The 18832-nt window shown below is 42.6% G+C and overlaps 1 protein-coding gene across 1 annotated transcript in view; it reads left to right on the top strand.

The window, feature by feature from the left end:
• ano1b (anoctamin 1, calcium activated chloride channel b) overlaps positions 1-18832 on the top strand; it is a 59655-nt gene that overhangs the window by 8953 nt on the left and 31870 nt on the right. Inside the window, exons 3-10 of the mRNA XM_076112421.1 lie at positions 5454-5552; positions 8119-8270; positions 8468-8522; positions 9101-9149; positions 10264-10319; positions 10568-10609; positions 15014-15078; positions 16450-16584. Of these exons, the coding sequence (XP_075968536.1) occupies positions 5454-5552; positions 8119-8270; positions 8468-8522; positions 9101-9149; positions 10264-10319; positions 10568-10609; positions 15014-15078; positions 16450-16584 (653 nt within the window). The remainder of the gene's footprint in view (positions 1-5453; positions 5553-8118; positions 8271-8467; positions 8523-9100; positions 9150-10263; positions 10320-10567; positions 10610-15013; positions 15079-16449; positions 16585-18832) is intronic.

The raw sequence follows: 18832 nt of genomic DNA, 5'->3' as shown, positions 1-18832 counted from the left end.
CTATGACACTTGTAAACAATGTTTCAACTTGTTCTAGCAGTGGTGAAATGTAACCAAGTTGGCAACTGAAGGACAATTTTGAGGTACTTGGACTTTACTTGAGTGTTTCCATTTTATGTAACTATATACTTCGACTCCAATACATCTAAGAGGTAAATATTGTAACTTCACTACTTTTATTTAACAATATTAGTTATTAGCTTTGCGGATTCAGATCCTTAATACAAAAAAAAAATTTCAACGAATAAACTATGATGTATTATTATTAGTGCTGGGCAACCATTACATTTTTTAATCGTGATTAATCGCATGATTTTCTGCGATTAATCGCGAAAGTACTGCTTTATGAGCAAAAGTGCAATAACATTTGGTTTGCAAACACTTTAAATAAAAATAAGGTGCTTTTTAACAGCATTATTCTCTTTACACAGTAGCAGTTAAAATACAGTTATAATGATTCTGATAATAGATATTCAGCCGGTGTTCACAACTTTATCTTCATGTGTGTAATAGATGCAATTTGAAATATACACCTTGAAAATTGCAAACCTATCTATGTCATGTTTTTATGTTTGTTAAATTCTCAGTATCAATAACTAAATTATATGCTTATTATACATATTCCAAACAAAACAACTTTGAAAACTCTAAAAATATAATTTGAATGAATCATTTCTTTTTTTGGTATTTTGGTCAGACACATATACAATGCTGATTACCGTAATATGTATGGTATTCATTTATGTTGGTACATAGAGGGTGATAAGAAGCTGTACCTGGAGGGACTTAGGACCCAGGGGAATGTAGGTGAAGCATGGGAACCTGGAGGGAGTCTGTACCGTGGCAGTAACGTGCATGTGGAAGTTATGCTAATAAAGAGTTGCAGTTAAGAACAGTTTGTTCTCACGCGCTTATATGTTTATTTAAAAACACGACTATGTATTTTGATATTGCCACGATCCTGTAACGAGACAATTGACGCGTGTGTGTGAGACAGGAGGGGCCGACGGTTCCGGACCGGGCGTGTCACCCGGTGGGGGAGAGAGTGGCAGCAAAAGGAAGAGACGCCACACAAACAGCTGTTCACCGCTCGCTGCCCGTTTCTTGTGTTTTTTTAATAATAAAAAGAAAAACTGCGTTAATGCGCGATAAAATAATTGTCGGCGCTAATTAATGAATGCGATAACGCGTTAACTTGCCGAGCCCTAATTATTATGTAGTATAAAGTAGTTGAAATGAGCTCCACCTTTACCAGCTGCAACGTAAAGCGGAGGAAATTTGCCCGACATGAGATATTGTAACGCATATATAGTCCTCACCAGTGGTGGGCCGTCAGGGCCAGCTAAGCTTTCTCTGCTGGCCTAAACAGAATCACAAAGTTATAGCTATTTTATCATTTAATAATTTTTCACATATACACTACATGTGTTATTTTTTTTCCCATTAGCTTATTTTATCATTGCACAGCTCCTGTCTTCCTCTGTTGCTCTGCTTTCAGCCTGCAGCGCTGCTTCCAGCACAGCTTGTTTTAAGGAGAGCTTTTATCCAATCAGATTCAGCCCCTATTTCTCTATGTAAGGAGAGAGGCCCGATGCCCGCTAGAGAGCCTTTGCAGTTTAAGTGAATGGGGACGATATTGTTTATTGTCATCGTCTTCAACCAATCAGATCTTTAGTTTGACATGTTGGGCGTATTCTTTGACGTGCCAGTGGCACCGAGGAAGCCTCCTAAGTCCGTCTGCATTAATGTGCGCCGTGATTGGTCAGTGGGCGAGCGCGTGACTAATGTGAAATTTAAGGAAGCTGGCAGAAGTTAGTTGGAGTAGTAAGAGTTCAAATTGAAAGATATGGAAGAAATTATAACATTTTTAGGGTTTTGCTTGGTGTAGTTTATTTATTTTTTTACCTAGCTTTGTTTTTTTAACACTCAATGGCTGACTCAGCCAGGAAAAGGATTTGTATGAATGGTGTTCCTGGCTGACAGCGTCGCACATTTTATGGCTGGGAATGTGTTTCATTTTAACTGAGCATCTTGGTGTTTGGACCTGAGGACGGCAGGACACTACGGTGCTTTTGAAAACTTTTGGAGAAACCCGAGTGGATCTACAGATCAACGAACACGTTCGCAGAGAAACTCCACAACCGCGGTCCACCCGTGGCCGGTCCGCAACTGGGGAGGCTCGACTCACTGGCATCTGAATCGAGAAGGACTTCTTACTGGAACTGAAACGATGTACTGAACAACCGTGGTATTAAACTCTTTGTCAACAAAGAAAGGAGGATGGATTTTGTCTTTAAGTGAACAGTATTCGGTAAGTGACAAACTGCGTTTGTCTTTTTTACATCTGCAGTTACGTTACTACTGTTAATTTGTCTGTCGTGTCGTTTTTATGAATAATATGAATGACTCGTGCTCTAGCGCTGCAGTGTTGGCTAAATTGATTTGTCATGCTTTACATTTTATGTTGTTATATAAATATATGTGACTGGTTCTTGTCATTGTGTTAATTACATTGATTCTGACTTGTCCGTTAATGACGAAGCATCCCGTCATCGCGGGGTTATTTCGGACATTTGATTCTGTTTGAATCAGTAGGGAACAGCCAACTGCTGTTGTTTCCCCGCTAGCTTAGCCTCCCTGAAGACACGCGCGGCATCAGCTGTTTTTTGTTATTGTTCCGGGTTCAAAAGGTCACACATCCTGTTGTGTTACGTGAGCGCAGTCCACCGAAAACACAATTTAAGCTTCTGCATTTTCCAAATGCACTAGTATTATTCAAACGTATTGTTCGGTTCGTAAGCCTCGTGCCAAACGGTTTAATACAAATACGTGTATTATTACACCAATAGAAACAAATAACCATAGCTCAGTAGGACAGCACAGAAGGCCCAGGTGTAAAATGCACGGCCCGCTACTGGTCCTCACTTTAGATGAGGTCACACAAAACACTTAACTAACGACTAGTAAGTACCTGAATTAATAACCATTAGTGCATGTCTAAATCATTATAGATATAAATGTTATGAATTGTATACTAATGAGTGTTAATGTAGGAACAATGCTTTATAAATGAATATATAAACTTTATGAATTAAGTGTTTACTCATACTTAACTAATGCTTCATAGCGCGTAGTTATTATAAAGTGTTACCAAGTCCTTTTGCAAGACCTTTTAAACGAATATGGTACTGGCAAAAAGATGCAGTTTTAAAGCGTGAAAATCATTTGAAGCATAGTAGCTACAGAGTCTTGGACCTTGCTATTTCAGACAAATTTGGGTTCCCTCCAGACTTCCTGTGTTTGGATGTTTTTAGGAAGCTTGTCTCATCGGGGCAGAGGAACAGGTGATGGACAATATACAGGCCCTCAGGATGTGACAGTGATCTGGTATGTACCTGCAAAGGTTCAATAAAGGGACTTTGAAAACTCAAACCTCTCCTGCTCCCCTCCTCTCCTTGCCTCCTCTCTTCTTTCTCCTCATCTGTCTCTAACTGAGGTCTCCTGTCCTCTTCCATCCCCTTGTCTTATGTTTGCCCCCTCTCTGTCGATCAAGGTAAACAATCACTTCGTAGTAGTAGTATATTTTTTATTTAAGGGGAATTTGGCTTCGCAGTGACAAATGTGTGTATAGAGGAAGTTGATCAGATGATTGATTGAAGAATGTCTACAAAGCAGTGCCAGAGGAAACGCTGGTACTTCACCACTTGTGAAGTAGTTTTCACAAGTAGCCTTTTTTAGTAACAACACGGCTTTGTTTAAATTTAACTACAAGAAGTTAGGAGACATCCACTTCAAAATGTCTTCAACAGATTAGGAGGGAGACAATTTTTGTGAAAGTATTTGCAGGGTTGCAGCTTAGATATATTTGTGTATCAGGCGTGTAAAATTGTAAAGTGATATTCTGCCTATGTATAAGATGTCCTGATGCCAGCATATAAATAGAAAATATGGCTCTCCACAGCAGGGACTTGAAAGGGTTGACCTGAGGTGGCCTGTTCATAGAATGCCTTGATTCCTATTTTCCTGAAACTGGGCGTGAGCCAAACACAAACTCGCACTGTAATCAAATACACGTGTGTGACCAAGTCAGTTTTGATAATTTGGTGGCCATAGGCGGTAGCGCAAACAAGGCTGAGCCCAGTGTAATGCTGGAGAGAGGCTGAATGCTAGGGGTGGGACAAAATATCGATATGTTAATATATTGTATTAATTCATCTTGTAATAATTTATCGATACGATGGTGCCAAATATCAATATTTTTATTAAAACACACAGCCAGAAACACTTTCTCTAAATCTCTGAAATGCTTCCCTAATATTATAGCCCGCTAGAACCTACAATCACAGTTAATCTAAATTAACATATCCAAAAAACCATAGACTGTAAGTGGATGTAGTTGTCGTGATGTCACCCATTGGTTCGTGGACTAAAGTTTTGAAGCCTCGAGTTTGGCGTTTTGGCCATTGCCACCTTGGTTTTTTGCAACAAGTAAACGGAAGTTACCATATTTGAACTGCGGAGGAGTGACGTAGAGATGCTGTATACGATTCTGGTAGCGGCAGCAACCTGTCAATCACAGTAAGCCCATCCTAAATCATACTCTGCTTTATGGTCTATTTGACTCTAAATGGACCATAATTTACTAAATGAACATCATGCTGTATTAAGGAAGACTAAACTCGTGTTTACAATGTTAACTGAGATAATAAATCAAGTGAGTAGTAGAGTCATTTTTTAATAGACAATCAGACTTATTTTTCAACCAGAGGAGTCGCCCCATGATGGCCATTAGATAGAATGCAGGTTTAAGACACTTCCACATTGGCCTCCCTTGCAAAAAACATGCCACGTCAGAGCGCAGTGCATAACCACACACACCCCTAGACACATCAAACTGGTCAGTTATTCTGTTCATGCTGATTATCAGGCATCATTATGATCATTAATACCATGTGTCATGACCTCCTTTCCGTTTTACTTTTTTGCAGTTTTTTTCCGACTTTCGTGTTTTATTCATGAAATGCATTTCGGTCACTGCTTTTTCACATTTTGCAACATGGCATGAAACTTTACAACATGTGATAGAATAGAATTAAGACTGTTGAGTGATGATCACCCTCCAGCCCGAGAGCTCTTGTGTTCCACCGTTGAATTTCAGGCTCCCCAAGCATGAATTTCTGCTGTCGCCCTTGAGAGAAACATTGCAAATGATGTGGCAGTGAAGACAGTGACATATGGTCCAACAGAAAGGTGGACTGTAGAACTTTCTCCAGTAATGGTCCACATTGCTCAGTGGGTTGTTTTGCTTGTCCCACCTCGTATGTCATTTTTCAGATTTTTGACATGCAACGTTCTATTAATTTTGAAAAGTTTCTATTTTGCATTCCTGATGACATCAACGTAATGTAAGTTGTTTACAACTGAGTGGTATTTGTTTGCTGTCTGTCTCTTAGACCAAGATTTCAGGGGTGGCCTTTGTGAAGATTCATGCTCCGTGGAACATTCTCTGTCGAGAGGCCGAGTTAATGAAGCTGAAGATGCCCACCAAGAAGGTAAGACTCAGTGTCTCGTTCCATTTTCTGTCTGGGTAAAGAATAAAGAAGACGCTTTTCTTTTAAAACTATTCAAGTAACCCAACTTTGCAACTGTCTGTATGTATGTGTGCAATGTAAAGAAAACAACTGCGCTGATTGCAATGACTATACAGTTTTACAGTAAATCGTTGTTTTCCCAGTTAGTAAGTGAACCCATGTTGGAATTTTATTTTGAAAAGAGACTGCATGCATGTATCGAGCTGAAACTGTGCGTTTCCTGCGAACACAGAACTGTATTGTGAAAAGGCACTATGCATGTAACAAGCAGAAGTGTGTTTCCTGTGATCATGGACATTTATTTTGAAAAGACACTATTCATGTAACAGGTGTAAACTGACACATCTTCCCTGACATGTCCAAAACCAACGCTCAAGGGTTACGTAGAGAATTATAGTTTGAAGCTTAGGGCCACATTTGAAGAATTGAGAGTGAAACTAGTCTCTGGGTTGGTTGAAAAAAACGCTATGGGAGGGTGATTCCTACCTCTGAAATGTAGTTTGTGTGACTGACATAAAGGAGAGACCTGCTTCACAAATGTGTACGCGATTGTTAAGGGCAGTAAAGTGTTCATACTTTGTACTTTAATGCTCAACAGAAATTAAGAGGGAGGCTGCTGAATGAAACCTGATCCATAATCAAATGGGCTCAGAGCTGTTGCTGGGCAGTGTAAGCAGAAGCTCGGGGCCAAAGGCTGACAACGGCCAAAGGAAATGTATAATAAAACGTAATACCTAAATTAAAGGTAGCAAAACATTTAAAAAAAACAGAAGAACCTCTATGTTTTTAACCAGCAACATATACACAATATTTACCCATCTGAACAATCTCACAAGTGTTATCTGAATTATAGCATTAAAAAGTATAAAAATAGACCTTGTAGTTACAGAATTAAAGTCTCTTTAGTATGGGTATGCCATTTTCGAGCAGAGGCCTAAAAATAGGGCTAGTGTTTAAAAAATTACATAACAGAAAGCTTATGAAAAATGTGCATCTTAAAATAAAGTACTTAATTCATTAATTCAGTTAATTGAGGTGTGAAGTGATGTCAATTAAAAAAGCCACCATATAATATTCTTCTCGTCTAATAAGAGAAATCTGTGTGCAGCGACTTTATATGTGATTATTGAAACCACCGTTATTGTTGGACAGTGAATTAATGTGTTAGGATTCTGATCATATTGGGCTCTTAGATTGTTTATTTTTCTGTGCCTTAATTTCGGATATGTGTGTTTGCTCAAAATATTTGTGCTTTGTCTCGTAGTGGCGCTTCATATTACCACTTTTAATAATCGTCACAGTCTCTGAACATATGAGACATACTGGTTTTAAACTGTCCGTGGGAAGAATTAACCTATAAGAGTTTGTCCATTCTTGGTTAAAGACTGGTCTCTCTGACCACATTTCTCTTTTAGAGAGAGAACACCAAGTGAAATAACTGACTCACATATTATTCTCCGACTACTTGGTCTCTCGCCACGTCTTACCCGTGTGTGTAAATCTCACTCGAGTCGGGAAGCTTATCTGAATACACATATTTGATTGGCTGAGTATCATCACGTGATGTGATTTACAACGCATGTAATTGGTCGGTGTGTTTCCTAGACCGCTGAACGAGTGCCGTAAAGGCTAAAAAGCTGCGCCGGTTAAAATAGAAGCCCTCCGTCAAAATTTTATAATTCTCAATTATCTATCGGTTGTAGGTCCAGGGTCCGGATCAGGACTGCGGTCTGCCTATTAGTGATCCCTACAGTATAGGATCCAACTGAATACACATTTTACTTTGGCGCAACCATATTAATTAAGTTGCTCTCTACCTCACCTCTACAACTATGAGCATACAGTTAAATAATGAATAGAAATGTTTCATGGTATATCATGATTGCTCTTTGCTTAAAACGCATTGTGAATAGTTGTGTAACAAACCGTTGTTGATCCGTACAGATCCCCTCTCGCAGTTTGGCAAGCAATTGCACACTTTAACCATCATAGTGTGAAATAAAGTTTAATTGCCGGTCGTTATCAGCCGATATTCAGTAAAGTTACCTGATCAAGTCTATTCGCCAATCCCCGATGATGCTACATTGTGAACAACAAATCTGTGTTGAAATTGACAGGAAAAGAGCTAGTAATGTTAGCAGCACCGCTAACGGCTAACGTACGGAGGTTCTGTTCAATTACATTATGATGCGTTCAGGCTCTGTTCCATTAATGAGTATTGGGCGAAGGTTAATTATAATATCAAAATGTGTTGAAATATAATCTGGTTAAATTTAGTTTTGGTGAGAATATTGAATAAATCCAGTTGTTTGAAGATGTTTTTCACAGCAACATAAACTGCTCATAATGCAATCTCTTTTAACGTCCTAACACTAGCTCTAAACGGAAACAATCTGTTGCACCCCTAATTATAAAAGTCTATTAACTATTCTACCATTGTCTTTTGTGTTTTTACAGTACATCACACAGAGGGTAACCTTGATTGAAACATGTGTGATTGTGTGTGTGTTCTGTGGGTTATTTCTAGGTGTATGAAGTCAAGCAGTTGTGCGGTGTGGTGGAGAAGATCAGCTCCCTGGTCAGTAAAGTCGTGGAACCTCTCCACCCTCAAGTTGAGGAACATCAACCCAAGAACATCAAACACCTGTCACACACTTTCTCCAGAGAGAAACAGCACCTGTAAGTGCATCTCTTACACTTTGATGGATCCTTGTAGCCTAACGTAGTTGTACAGGTCACACAACAGTAACGAGCATCATAAGTTATTTTCAAAAGTGTCACGGCACTATTACTGTGGTACACACTACAGTAAGATGTCCAAACTTTAGCATACAGTAACAAGTGTGTGTGCTTTTGTGTGTGTTTTTAACAAACAGGTTTGACCTCTCAGACAAAGATTACTTCTTCGACAGCAAAACGAGGAGTTCAATAGTAAGTCCACGGAAGTTTGTCTGTGATGTCTATCAACATCAAAATATCCTTTTATACATGACTGTGGTTTTTAGCCAACACATTTTTCTGACAGATTGTATATCGTTAAGTGAAACTTTCCAGTTGTTTGTTAGAAAGACCAGAGAAATGCTAGCAACGACCAAGAGGTTTCGTAAAACAACATGTTCTTTTCAACCCAACCTGGTCTCCTAAAAATGACGTTCTCATACAAGGAAACAACATTGTCAATTACGTTTCAGTTTGCGTTTGTTTTTGACATATCACAAATATCTTTCTAATCATAGTGCACACAAATCTGTGTAGGGAGATGGCGGGGGTTGGATGGGTAGGTCAACACAGGACGTTCACCCTGGGGGTCACTGTTTGTGTCCTGTGTAAAACCAGGAGTCAAAAGAGTGGTGCATGAATGATACCTAAAACACGGATATGAGTCGGCATTTTTGCACTTCCAGTTCCCTCGTCTCAAAGTCAATGTTTTTTTGACGCTTTAATGTGCAGATTTTCTTCAGTAGCATGGTGAATAAAGTTCAGTTCTTCTGTTTATCATTTCCTTTCAGGTGTTTGAAATATTAAAAAGAACAAAATGCAAGGCCAAGTACAGCATGGGTGAGTCTGGATCTCGGTCTCTCTCACAGGCCTCCTTCTGTAGAGCAGGACTGGAATCGGACAAAAAATCATCCCTGGCATTTTGACCCAGACTGGCTAACCACAATCGGTCCCACACCACCCATATCTGCCCTGCCTTGTGTATACCAACCATGTCACTCCAGTAGCCAGCCTGTGTTACTGTGAAAACATCTCCTTTTTACAACTGAATTCATTCAAGTTTCTCATAAAAATCTGAAATCTATAATTTTACATTTGAACACATCATGATAGCGTTGTAATTTATCTTCGCCCAATACTCGCTTGAACGCACCATAATTGACTAAAATGAAATCTCCGTTGATGTGAGCTGTTAGCTCTGTTATAAGCAGGACTGTGCTTGGGAGGGACACTGGGCTGTCAGCAGAAGAGCTGGTCACTGTGATTACTGCATAGACTGCATGCATGCGAATGAAGTACAATTTAATAGACCTACGTTTCTGATTAAGTTAGGTGTTACAAATGTTGCTATGCTGTTAGCTTTGTTGTGTAGCCAAGCAAGACTGTGTTGCCAACCCGCTACTGTGGCAATATTTCCTCCTGCGGATTTCAACGGATTTGTTGTTCCCAATGTAGCATTAACAGGGATCGTCGATTAAAAAGCATTAATGACGATCTACCGATGCCATATTTTTACTGAATATTGGCCCCTAATAAAGATAACACCTATTTTTTTACTTGCCTGATCAACAACTGCATGAAGAATTCCACTTCCCTGAGTTTACTTGCCCCGGAAAGCGAGCAAGTCTTAATGTCGAGCTCTAATAGCATTTACTTGATTAAAGTTGGTTCAAAAATATATATATATATTTGATGTGGTTACTAGTTGTTCCATGTTGCTGTAGCTTAGCTTTCTAAATTTGTCTGGGGGTATCTTCAGTGTGGTGAAGCTTCATTCAATGTAGAATAAATGGTAGCTTACCACACTTTTCTGGTAGGTTGTCCAACATTGCTTATAAGTAATATAATTCAGAGTTGTGCAAGCCTCAATGACCCAGCTGTGGTAACATTTACTGAGCTTGGGTATAAATATGTAGAACCCACATTAACTCCTGTGTTTGTTTTTTCTCGGCAGGGATCACCACTCTCCTGGGTAATGGTGTCTATACAGCTGCTTATCCTCTTCATGATGTGAGTACTACTAATCCTCGTGCTAATAGTTTAATATTATCAGTGGTACTAGTAAATCACGTTTGTATTTTGAAGCCGTTATCAGTTACATAATTGTAATCACTAGAAGATGAGGTGAAACAATGCCAGCACTAGAAAACCACTGTAGTTTCTCCTCCTCTTCAAACTAGTCCATCTCAGATGATTAAACTCTGTTTACAGTCAGCGTGCGCGGTAACTAGCTGTCGTGTTTCTCTTTCGTTTTTCAGGGAGATATTAATGAGGAGAGCGCAGTCCCCAATGACAGAAAGGTGAGAAAATTGTTTCTAAACTACATATCAGATTCTATATTGAAATGAGTGTGTAGTATTGAGGGATATATATTGACAGAAATGGAATAAAACAGTAAAATAGTAAATCTCAAGCAAAGTACAAGTATTTAAAAATTGTACTTAAGTATAGTACTTCAGTAAATGTACTTAGTTACTTTCCATCCATCCATCCATTTTCCACCGCTTATCCGGGGTCGGGTCGCGGTGGCAGCAGGGCAAGCAGGCCGACCCAGACCTCCCTCTCACCGGCAACATGTTCCAGCTCATTCTGGGGGATCCCGAGGCGTTCCCAGGCCAGCTGGGAGATGTAATCTCTCCAGCGTGTTCTGGGTCTTCCCCGGGGTCTCTTCCCAGTTGGACGTGCCTGGAAAACCTCCAGTGGGAGGCGTCCAGGAGGCATCCTAATTAGATGCCCGAACCACCTCAGCTGACTCCTTTCGACGCGAAGGAGTAGCGGCTCGACTCCAAGCTCCCTCCTGATGACCGAGCTCCTTACCCTATCTCTAAGGCTGAGCCCGGCCACCCTACGGAGGAAACTCATTTCGGCCGCTTGTAGCCGCGACCTTGTCCTTTCGGTCACGACCCAGAGTTCGTGACCATAGGTGAGGGTAGGAACGTAGACCGAGTGGTAAATTGAGAGCTTTGCCTTCCGGCTCAGCTCCCTCTTCACCAAGACGGTCCGGTGCAGCGCCTGCTTTACTGCTGCAGCTGCACCGATCCGTCTGTCGATCTCCTGCTCCATCTTACCCTCACTCGTGAACAAGACCCCGAGATACTTGAACTCCTTCGCTTGAGGTAGGCACTCCGTCCCCACCTGGAGGGAGCAATCCACCGGTTTCCGGCAGAGCACCATGGCCTCAGATTTGGAGGTGCTAACTCTCATCCCCGCCGCTTCACACTCGGCTGCAAACCGTCCCAGTGAATGCTGGAGGTCACGATCCGAGGAGGCTAACAGGACCACATCATCTGCAAATAGCAGAGAGGCGATCCCGAGACCTCCGAAACTGACGTTCTCCGCCCCCAGGCTGCGCCTAGATATCCTGTCCATGAAAATCACGAACAGGACCGGTGACAAAGGGCAGCCCTGGCGGAGGCCAACACCCACTGGGAACGTGTCTGACTTATTGCCGAGAATGCGGACACAGCTCCTACTGCAGTCGTACAGAGACCGGATCGCCCGTTGTAACGGGTCCGGCACCCCATACTCCCGCAGCACCCCCCACAAGATCCCCCGAGGGACCCGGTCGAAAGCCTTCTCCAAGTCCACAAAGCACATGTAGACTGGTTGGGCAAACTCCCAGAGCCCCTCCAGTAGTCTTGCGAGGGTAAAGAGCTGGTCCACTGTTCCACGGCCGGGACGGAATCCGCACTGCTCCTCTTGAATCTGAGGTTCGACAAGCGGCCGGAGCCTCCTTTCCAGCACCCTGGCATAAGCCTTCCCCGGGAGGCTGAGTAGTGTGATACCCCGGTAATTCGAGCACACTCTCCGGTCCCCCTTTTTGAAGATGGGAACCACCACCCCGGTCTGCCATTCCATGGGCACTGATCCCGACCCCCATGCGACATTGAAGAGGCGTGTCAGCCAGGACAGCCCAACTATGTCCAGCGCCTTCAGCATCTCAGGGCGGATCTCATCCACCCCCGGCGCCTTGCCACCAAGGAGCTTTTTAACTACCTCAGCGACCTCTGCCAGGGATATGGGTGAGCCTCCCCCTAGGTCCTCAGGCGCTGCCTCCTCTGCAGAGGACATGTTGGTCGGGTTTAGGAGTTCCTCAAAGTGCTCTTTCCACCGCCCGACGATGTCCTCCGTCCGGGTTAGCAGTTCCCCCCCCCCCTGCTGAGAACAGCCTGGGGTAAGCCCTGCTTTCCCTTCCTGAGCCGTCGGATGGTTTGCCAGAACCTCCTTGAGGCCAACCGAAAGTCCTTCTCCATGGCCTCCCCGAACTCCTCCCATGCCCGAGTTTTAGCATTCGCGACCACCGCAGCTGCAGCCCTTCTGGCCTGCCGATACCTGTCAGCTGCTTCAGGAGACCCCTGGGCCAACCAGGCCTTGAAGGTCTCCTTCTTCAGCTTGACGGCTTCCCTCACCTCTGGTGTCCACCACCGGGTTCTCGGGTTGCCGCCACGACAGGCACCGATGACCTTCCGGCCACAGCTCCTAGCGGCCGCGTCCACAACAGAGGCTTTGAACATGGTCCACTCGGATTCCGTGTCCCCAACCTCCCTCGGGATGTGTGAGAAGTTCTTCCGGAGGTGGGAGTTAAAGACCTCCCGGACAGGGTCCTCCGCCAGACGTTCCCAGTTTACCCTCACTACACGTTTGGGTTTACCGGGTCTTTCCAACCGGTTCCCCTGCCATCTGATCCAACTCACCACCAGGTGGTGATCAGTTGACAGCTCTGCTCCTCTCTTCACCCGAGTGTCCAAAACATACGGCCGCAAATCAAATGATACGATTACAAAGTCGATCATTGATCTCCGGCCTAAGGTGTTCTGGTACCAGGTACACTTATGAGCCACCTTATGTTCGAACATAGTGTTCGTTATGGCCAAACCATGGCAAGCACAGAAGTCCAATAACGAAACACCATTCGGGTTCAGATCGGGCAAGCCGTTCCTCCCAATCACCCCCCGCCAGGTTTCTCCGTCATTGCCCACGTGAGCGTTGAAGTCCCCCAGGAGAACTATGGAGTCGGTAGGCGGCGCCCTTTCCAGGACCCCTCCCACCGACTCCAAGAAGGCCGGATACTCCGAACTGCTGTTTGGTGCATAAGCACAAACCACAGTCAGAGCCTTGCTCCCCGCAACCCGTAGGCGCATGGAGGCGACCCTCTCGCTCTCCGGGGAGAACTCCAACACAGCGGCGCTCAGCCGGGGGCTCGTGAGTATCCCCACTCCCGCCCGGCGCCTCTCACCCTGGGCAACTCCGGAAAAGGACAAAGTCCAACCCCTCTCCAGGAGCTTGGTTCCAGAGCCAACGCTGTGTGTGGAGGTGAGTCCAACTATTTCTAGCTGGTATCGCTCCACCTCCTGCACCAGCTCCGGCTCTTTCCCCGCTAGCGAGGTGACGTTCCACGTCCCTAGAGCTAGTCTATGTCGCCGGCGATCGGGCCTCCCGCCGGACCTACCGCCCGGTCTGCATAGCACCCGACCCCAATGCGTGTCCCTGCGGGTGGTGGGTCCACAGGGTGGCTGCTCCATGATGTTTATTCGGGCTGAGCCCGACCAGGCCCCATGGGCAAAGGCCCGGCCACCAGACGCTCGCCTACGAGCTCCCCTCCTGGGTCTGGCTCCGGGAGGGTGCCCCGGTTTCCCTGGTCCGGGCGAGGTGACTGTAGTCCGTGGGCTGCTCATCATTAGGGTCGTTTTGAACCGCTCTTAGTCTGGGCTCTCCCCTGAAACCTGTTTGCCTTGGGAGACCCTACCAGGGGCTAATGCCCCGGACAACATAGCTCCCAGGATCACTGAGCCACTCAAACTCCTCCACCACGATAAGGTGTCGATTCGCGGAGGAGTCTCTTCGCGGAGGAGTCTCTCCATAGTTACTTTCCACCACTGTACAAACCAACACGCACACTAGAACCACAAAATAATCTGTCAGAACTCTGGTCTGCTTGAACATGCTAATTGGCCCTTTGCTAGGTCCCGCCCCTCAAACGCAGACTGGCCAATCATAGTGGAGCATCCAGTGTTCGCCAACTATCCGGCTCTGCTCCATAGACTCTCATGTAATGGTTTCAGATGTTCTTCATGTTCAGGCTGGTTTAGTGGATTTGGAGATAGTCATGGTTAAACGTTAAACGTTTCACGTTGTAACAGTGAATAAAGACCTACTCTGCTTTACAGGAACAGTGTTGTTCCTTTATTTCATCATGTTCTGTTTCGATCACCAGGTGATGTGTTGGTTCATTTTTACACTGTGATCTGTAGCTTTAGCTTCTAGCTACAAGTATTGTGTTTATCCAAAGCTTGATACGTCTTCTTTTCTGTGCCATAGAGCTCCATTGTTGTCAAAAACACGAGCCAGTCAGTCCCACATACATTGTCCTGCTTCTGAGAATACTCAAGTACCAAATGTATATAAATCCACTAATGAACATAGTCCCTAAACCAATGAACTATCTACAGCATATTTATAATTACATTAAATCAACCAACAGTACAGATTAAACTTAGAACAAACGTATAGACTTAAATGATGTCAAATGATGGATCTAAATGACTGGGAGACATTTGTGTTTGTCACATGAACCATTCACCCAGGGGCTAACCCAACTAACAGGAAAAGGAAGTCTGCCCAAAGACAAATATGGCAGTAGAAAGTCTTAAGGCATGATAAAACTGCAAATAATACAACAAAATATGTTTGATTGTCTTCCTCAGCTTTTGTATGAAGAGTGGGCGAACTACAGTGTCTTTTACAAGTACCAGCCCATCGGACTTGTGCGGTAAGGACACATTTATTTAGGTATATTATTTACTTTCAATCTTCCTTGTATGGTAAAAATCAGAGCTAAAAATTGTGTAGTGTGAATTTGGCATTCGTAAATCAATAGCATTGACAGATTTTTGGTGATGTCACAGCTAAATTAGTCAGGGGTAAGCAAGTTTTATCTATGTTGTGCTTTTACAACAATACAAACAATTAAGAGCTTTTAACCACGTGTATGTTTGCGACCAGCTTAATATGATGCGTTTACGTTCATTAAGATGCATTTACTGTCATTATGATGCATTTGCTTTGATTTTGATTAGTTTATATTCATTTTGATGCATTTATGTTTATTAGGATATATTTGCTCATATTATGATGCGTTTGCATCATTATGATGCGTTTGCATCATTATGATGCGTTTGCATCATTATGATGCATTTAGGTCCATTATGATGTGTTTACGTTCATTATGATGCGATTTGTTGCTTTCATTACGATGAGAATTAAATAAAATTGAGTTAGTGTGATGAGCCAGTTGGCAGCAGCGTGTACATGACCACCTGGCTACTTGCTAAGAACAATTTATTTATCGCTCACTACACTAGAACAGACTACATCCCTGAGGATTTCCTAATCCTGAATGTTTAATTAAAACCACTGCATTGTTTTAGTGATGTTTAGGTCATATCATATCTAACTCTGAAACAGGATTTAAAAGTACAGTCCCATCCGTTGATTTGAGTTTAGTTTTGATTTTTGTCCTGACCGATGACTCATTTGGTCTTTGACAGCTCTGTCAGTATTTGTGTGTTAAGGCTGGGCAATAATGCTGTTTTCCATATTACTTGATTACATTTTTACAAATTTCTGTTGTTCAAGCTAACTGTATTTAAATGCTACCAAAAAAGATTTAGCTGTCTATGTGTTAAGGTTTTTTGTTTCATGTAATGTGTTATGGTGGAATACAATTCATTGTATTGAAATATTTTTGTTTGTTTGTGGAGGTAATTTGCATGTCAATATTGGATATCATTCTGTATCAATATCATAATGTGCATTTTTTTTTTCTTCTGCAGAAAAGGTAATACATTTTCTTTGTTGAGGTCTAAAAAGGTCTTAAAAGGCATTAAATCAGATACCCTTCAAGTTGTTTTGGCATCTGATAAGCCTTTGAAAGCATAATTTGTGACTCAGGTTAGACTTCCTCGATCAGATTTCATTGTTTCATCACCAACGAGCTGTGCTGTTTTAACGCTGGATTGTTTACGGTCTGAATCGCTGCTTACTCTTCAAGCACATCAGTACAGTTCAGGTTTCCATGTCCTGATACCATTATTGTAGCTTTGTCTGAATAATCTAAATGATTTGAATCTTTTGTGTTTAGGAAGTATTTTGGTGAAAAGATCGGTCTGTACTTTGCCTGGTTGGGTTTGTACACCCAGATGCTGATTCCTGCCTCTCTAGTGGGGGTCATTGTGTTTCTGTATGGATGTGCAACAGTCGATGACAACATACCAAGGTAAACACACTCACTCAATTCTATAACCACTCATTCTCTGCTGCTATTCGTCTCCCTGAAGCTATTTTGGAATGTTTTGCTTTTGGGCATCAATCTCATACCCCTAATATAACAGTTTAAAGGAACAGTTTGACATTGTGGGAAGTACTCAAAGCTCTCAGTCTGAGTGGGATGAGAAGATGGATTTCAGTCTTATGACTGTCGCATTGACTGTGTGCAGCACCACAGTGTCTTTTTGTCAAACTGAGGTTGTTTGGTTTGGTACCATCATGCCTGTACGGAGAGCAAAACTGGTTCACATCTGCAACATATTGATCTTCTTTTGTAAAGAAATCGATTTAAGTATGATTCCCAAAAGGTTAGACCATTTTTTTTGTTAAAATATTAGGACTGTGTAAAATACAGTGAAAATGACTTTTTAGATCAAATGCAAATAATTTGTGCGCATGTCAGTTTATGAATTCAAACCCATTTATTTATATGAACCGATCCGCTTCGAATCAGGAACCTTTGTATTTAGCAGTGCAGGTTTTTTTTTCACAGCTGTTTCGACTTCTGTGAATTTTCGGACACCGATAAAAACAAGCCAACCAATAAAATAATGACTTGCAGAGGGGGTAAACATACTTTGCTGTCCAGGTAACGTATAGAGAACCATTAATTTCCAATTGCATTAGCTTACACTGCTTTGGGCATAATATGAAATTGAATGTAGCCTATTTATTGTGAAAGTTATAGTATAAAACCTGACCATACAGGATAAGCGATAGCATTAAATAATTTATATCTGTTACAGTTACAGTGCATCGATGACTGTGTTGGTGCAAACCTTTACATTTCAATGGAATGTATGGAATGTGAATGTGCAGTATATTCGTTTCGTTTTGCCTTTTCATCCCTGGTGTGTAAAGGCCTTCAGATTTAAAGGGAAAATGTACCACCTCGCGGATGTCTTATCAGTGTTGATGGTAAATGTAGTCAATTGAAGCAAAACTTCCTCCACGTGTGCTGTACTTACCCAGAGAGCTGAGTTTGCAGCTGAAAAATCTGTTCTCACTCCATCATTTGACGTGACATTGACGTAATTTGATGCAAACATGCTGCTGTTTCAGCTTGGATTTCGAGTCTCCGCTTCTGCGTAGCCAGGGGGCGCCGTGCTCTAGTGTCACTCAAAACATAAACTTCCTTGTTCTCTTTGCTTGTATAACCAACTAGCTACGTTTCAAACTCTGAAAATGGCATCCTATAAAACGAGTGCAGAGGAAGCTATGAATGAAAATACATTTCACAGTGTTTTGTCTGAATCAAATATACAGCCATGTTTTTTGAGCTCGAGTATGAGGCAGAAGAAATGCTGCCAAGAGAGACTGCGGGTGCATTAGCTGTGCAAGAGGACACAGGTGGGGGGGCCCTCGGGGCTTCAGAAGCTTGCGTGCAAAGCATCCTGGTACAGCTTTCTTGGTCAATACAGTACACAGGAATTTATTGCTTCAACGGCAAACATTTACCATCAACACTGATTGGACAGCCACATAAAAGGTTAAAATTGTCCCTCTTTTAAAGAAAATCAAAGTGGATACAGAAAAGAAGAACAAATGCAGAGAGAGGGAGACAAAATAAAAGGTTTGATGAACGAGTAGGGAAAGTAGGGCCTCTTCCCCTTCCTCAACCTGCTTCTCATTATCCTCAGGACATTATGACACACGCTAACGGCACACTTTTACACTCAACGCAGACCATACAGGCTCAGTACAAGTGTTAATGTCAGCGTCTCACTCAGACACCAAACCACACCGAGATAAACCAGACCGCCTTTCTGTCTGTGGTCATTGAGACTGCCTGATGGACATCTCCATTATAACTAACTTAATAAGGGATAATAGCAGATATTAATCTTTCAATCTTTTCAGATCTGGAAGACACCAACTTAATCCTTTTTACATACTTTAAATATACATTTTTAACGTGTGATTGTGTGGCAATAAGTTTTTACTATTTAATTCCTTGGTGACCTCAGTGCTGCCAACAACGGCGAACACAGAGCTTCAGAGCCGGGGGATGAGAGCGGTCGGGCAAATGTCAGAACTGTGCAGAGTACCGTAACAAAAACACTGACACTTAGCCGACACTAGGCTATTATAATACATCCAAGTCACAGAAGAAAATACAGTTGTACTGACAGTGATACACGTCAACTTGACTTAGGTCTAGAGGTGTTGTAGCATTTATTCACTGACTCTAGCATTGC

Source organism: Anarhichas minor, unplaced genomic scaffold (genome assembly GCF_050575085.1).
Source record: "Anarhichas minor isolate MPS153535 unplaced genomic scaffold, ASM5057508v1 ptg000005l, whole genome shotgun sequence".
Classification (NCBI taxonomy): Eukaryota; Metazoa; Chordata; class Actinopteri; order Perciformes; family Anarhichadidae; genus Anarhichas; species Anarhichas minor.
Note: the sequence above shows the minus strand (reverse complement) of the source record. Positions and strands in the feature narration are given on the sequence as shown.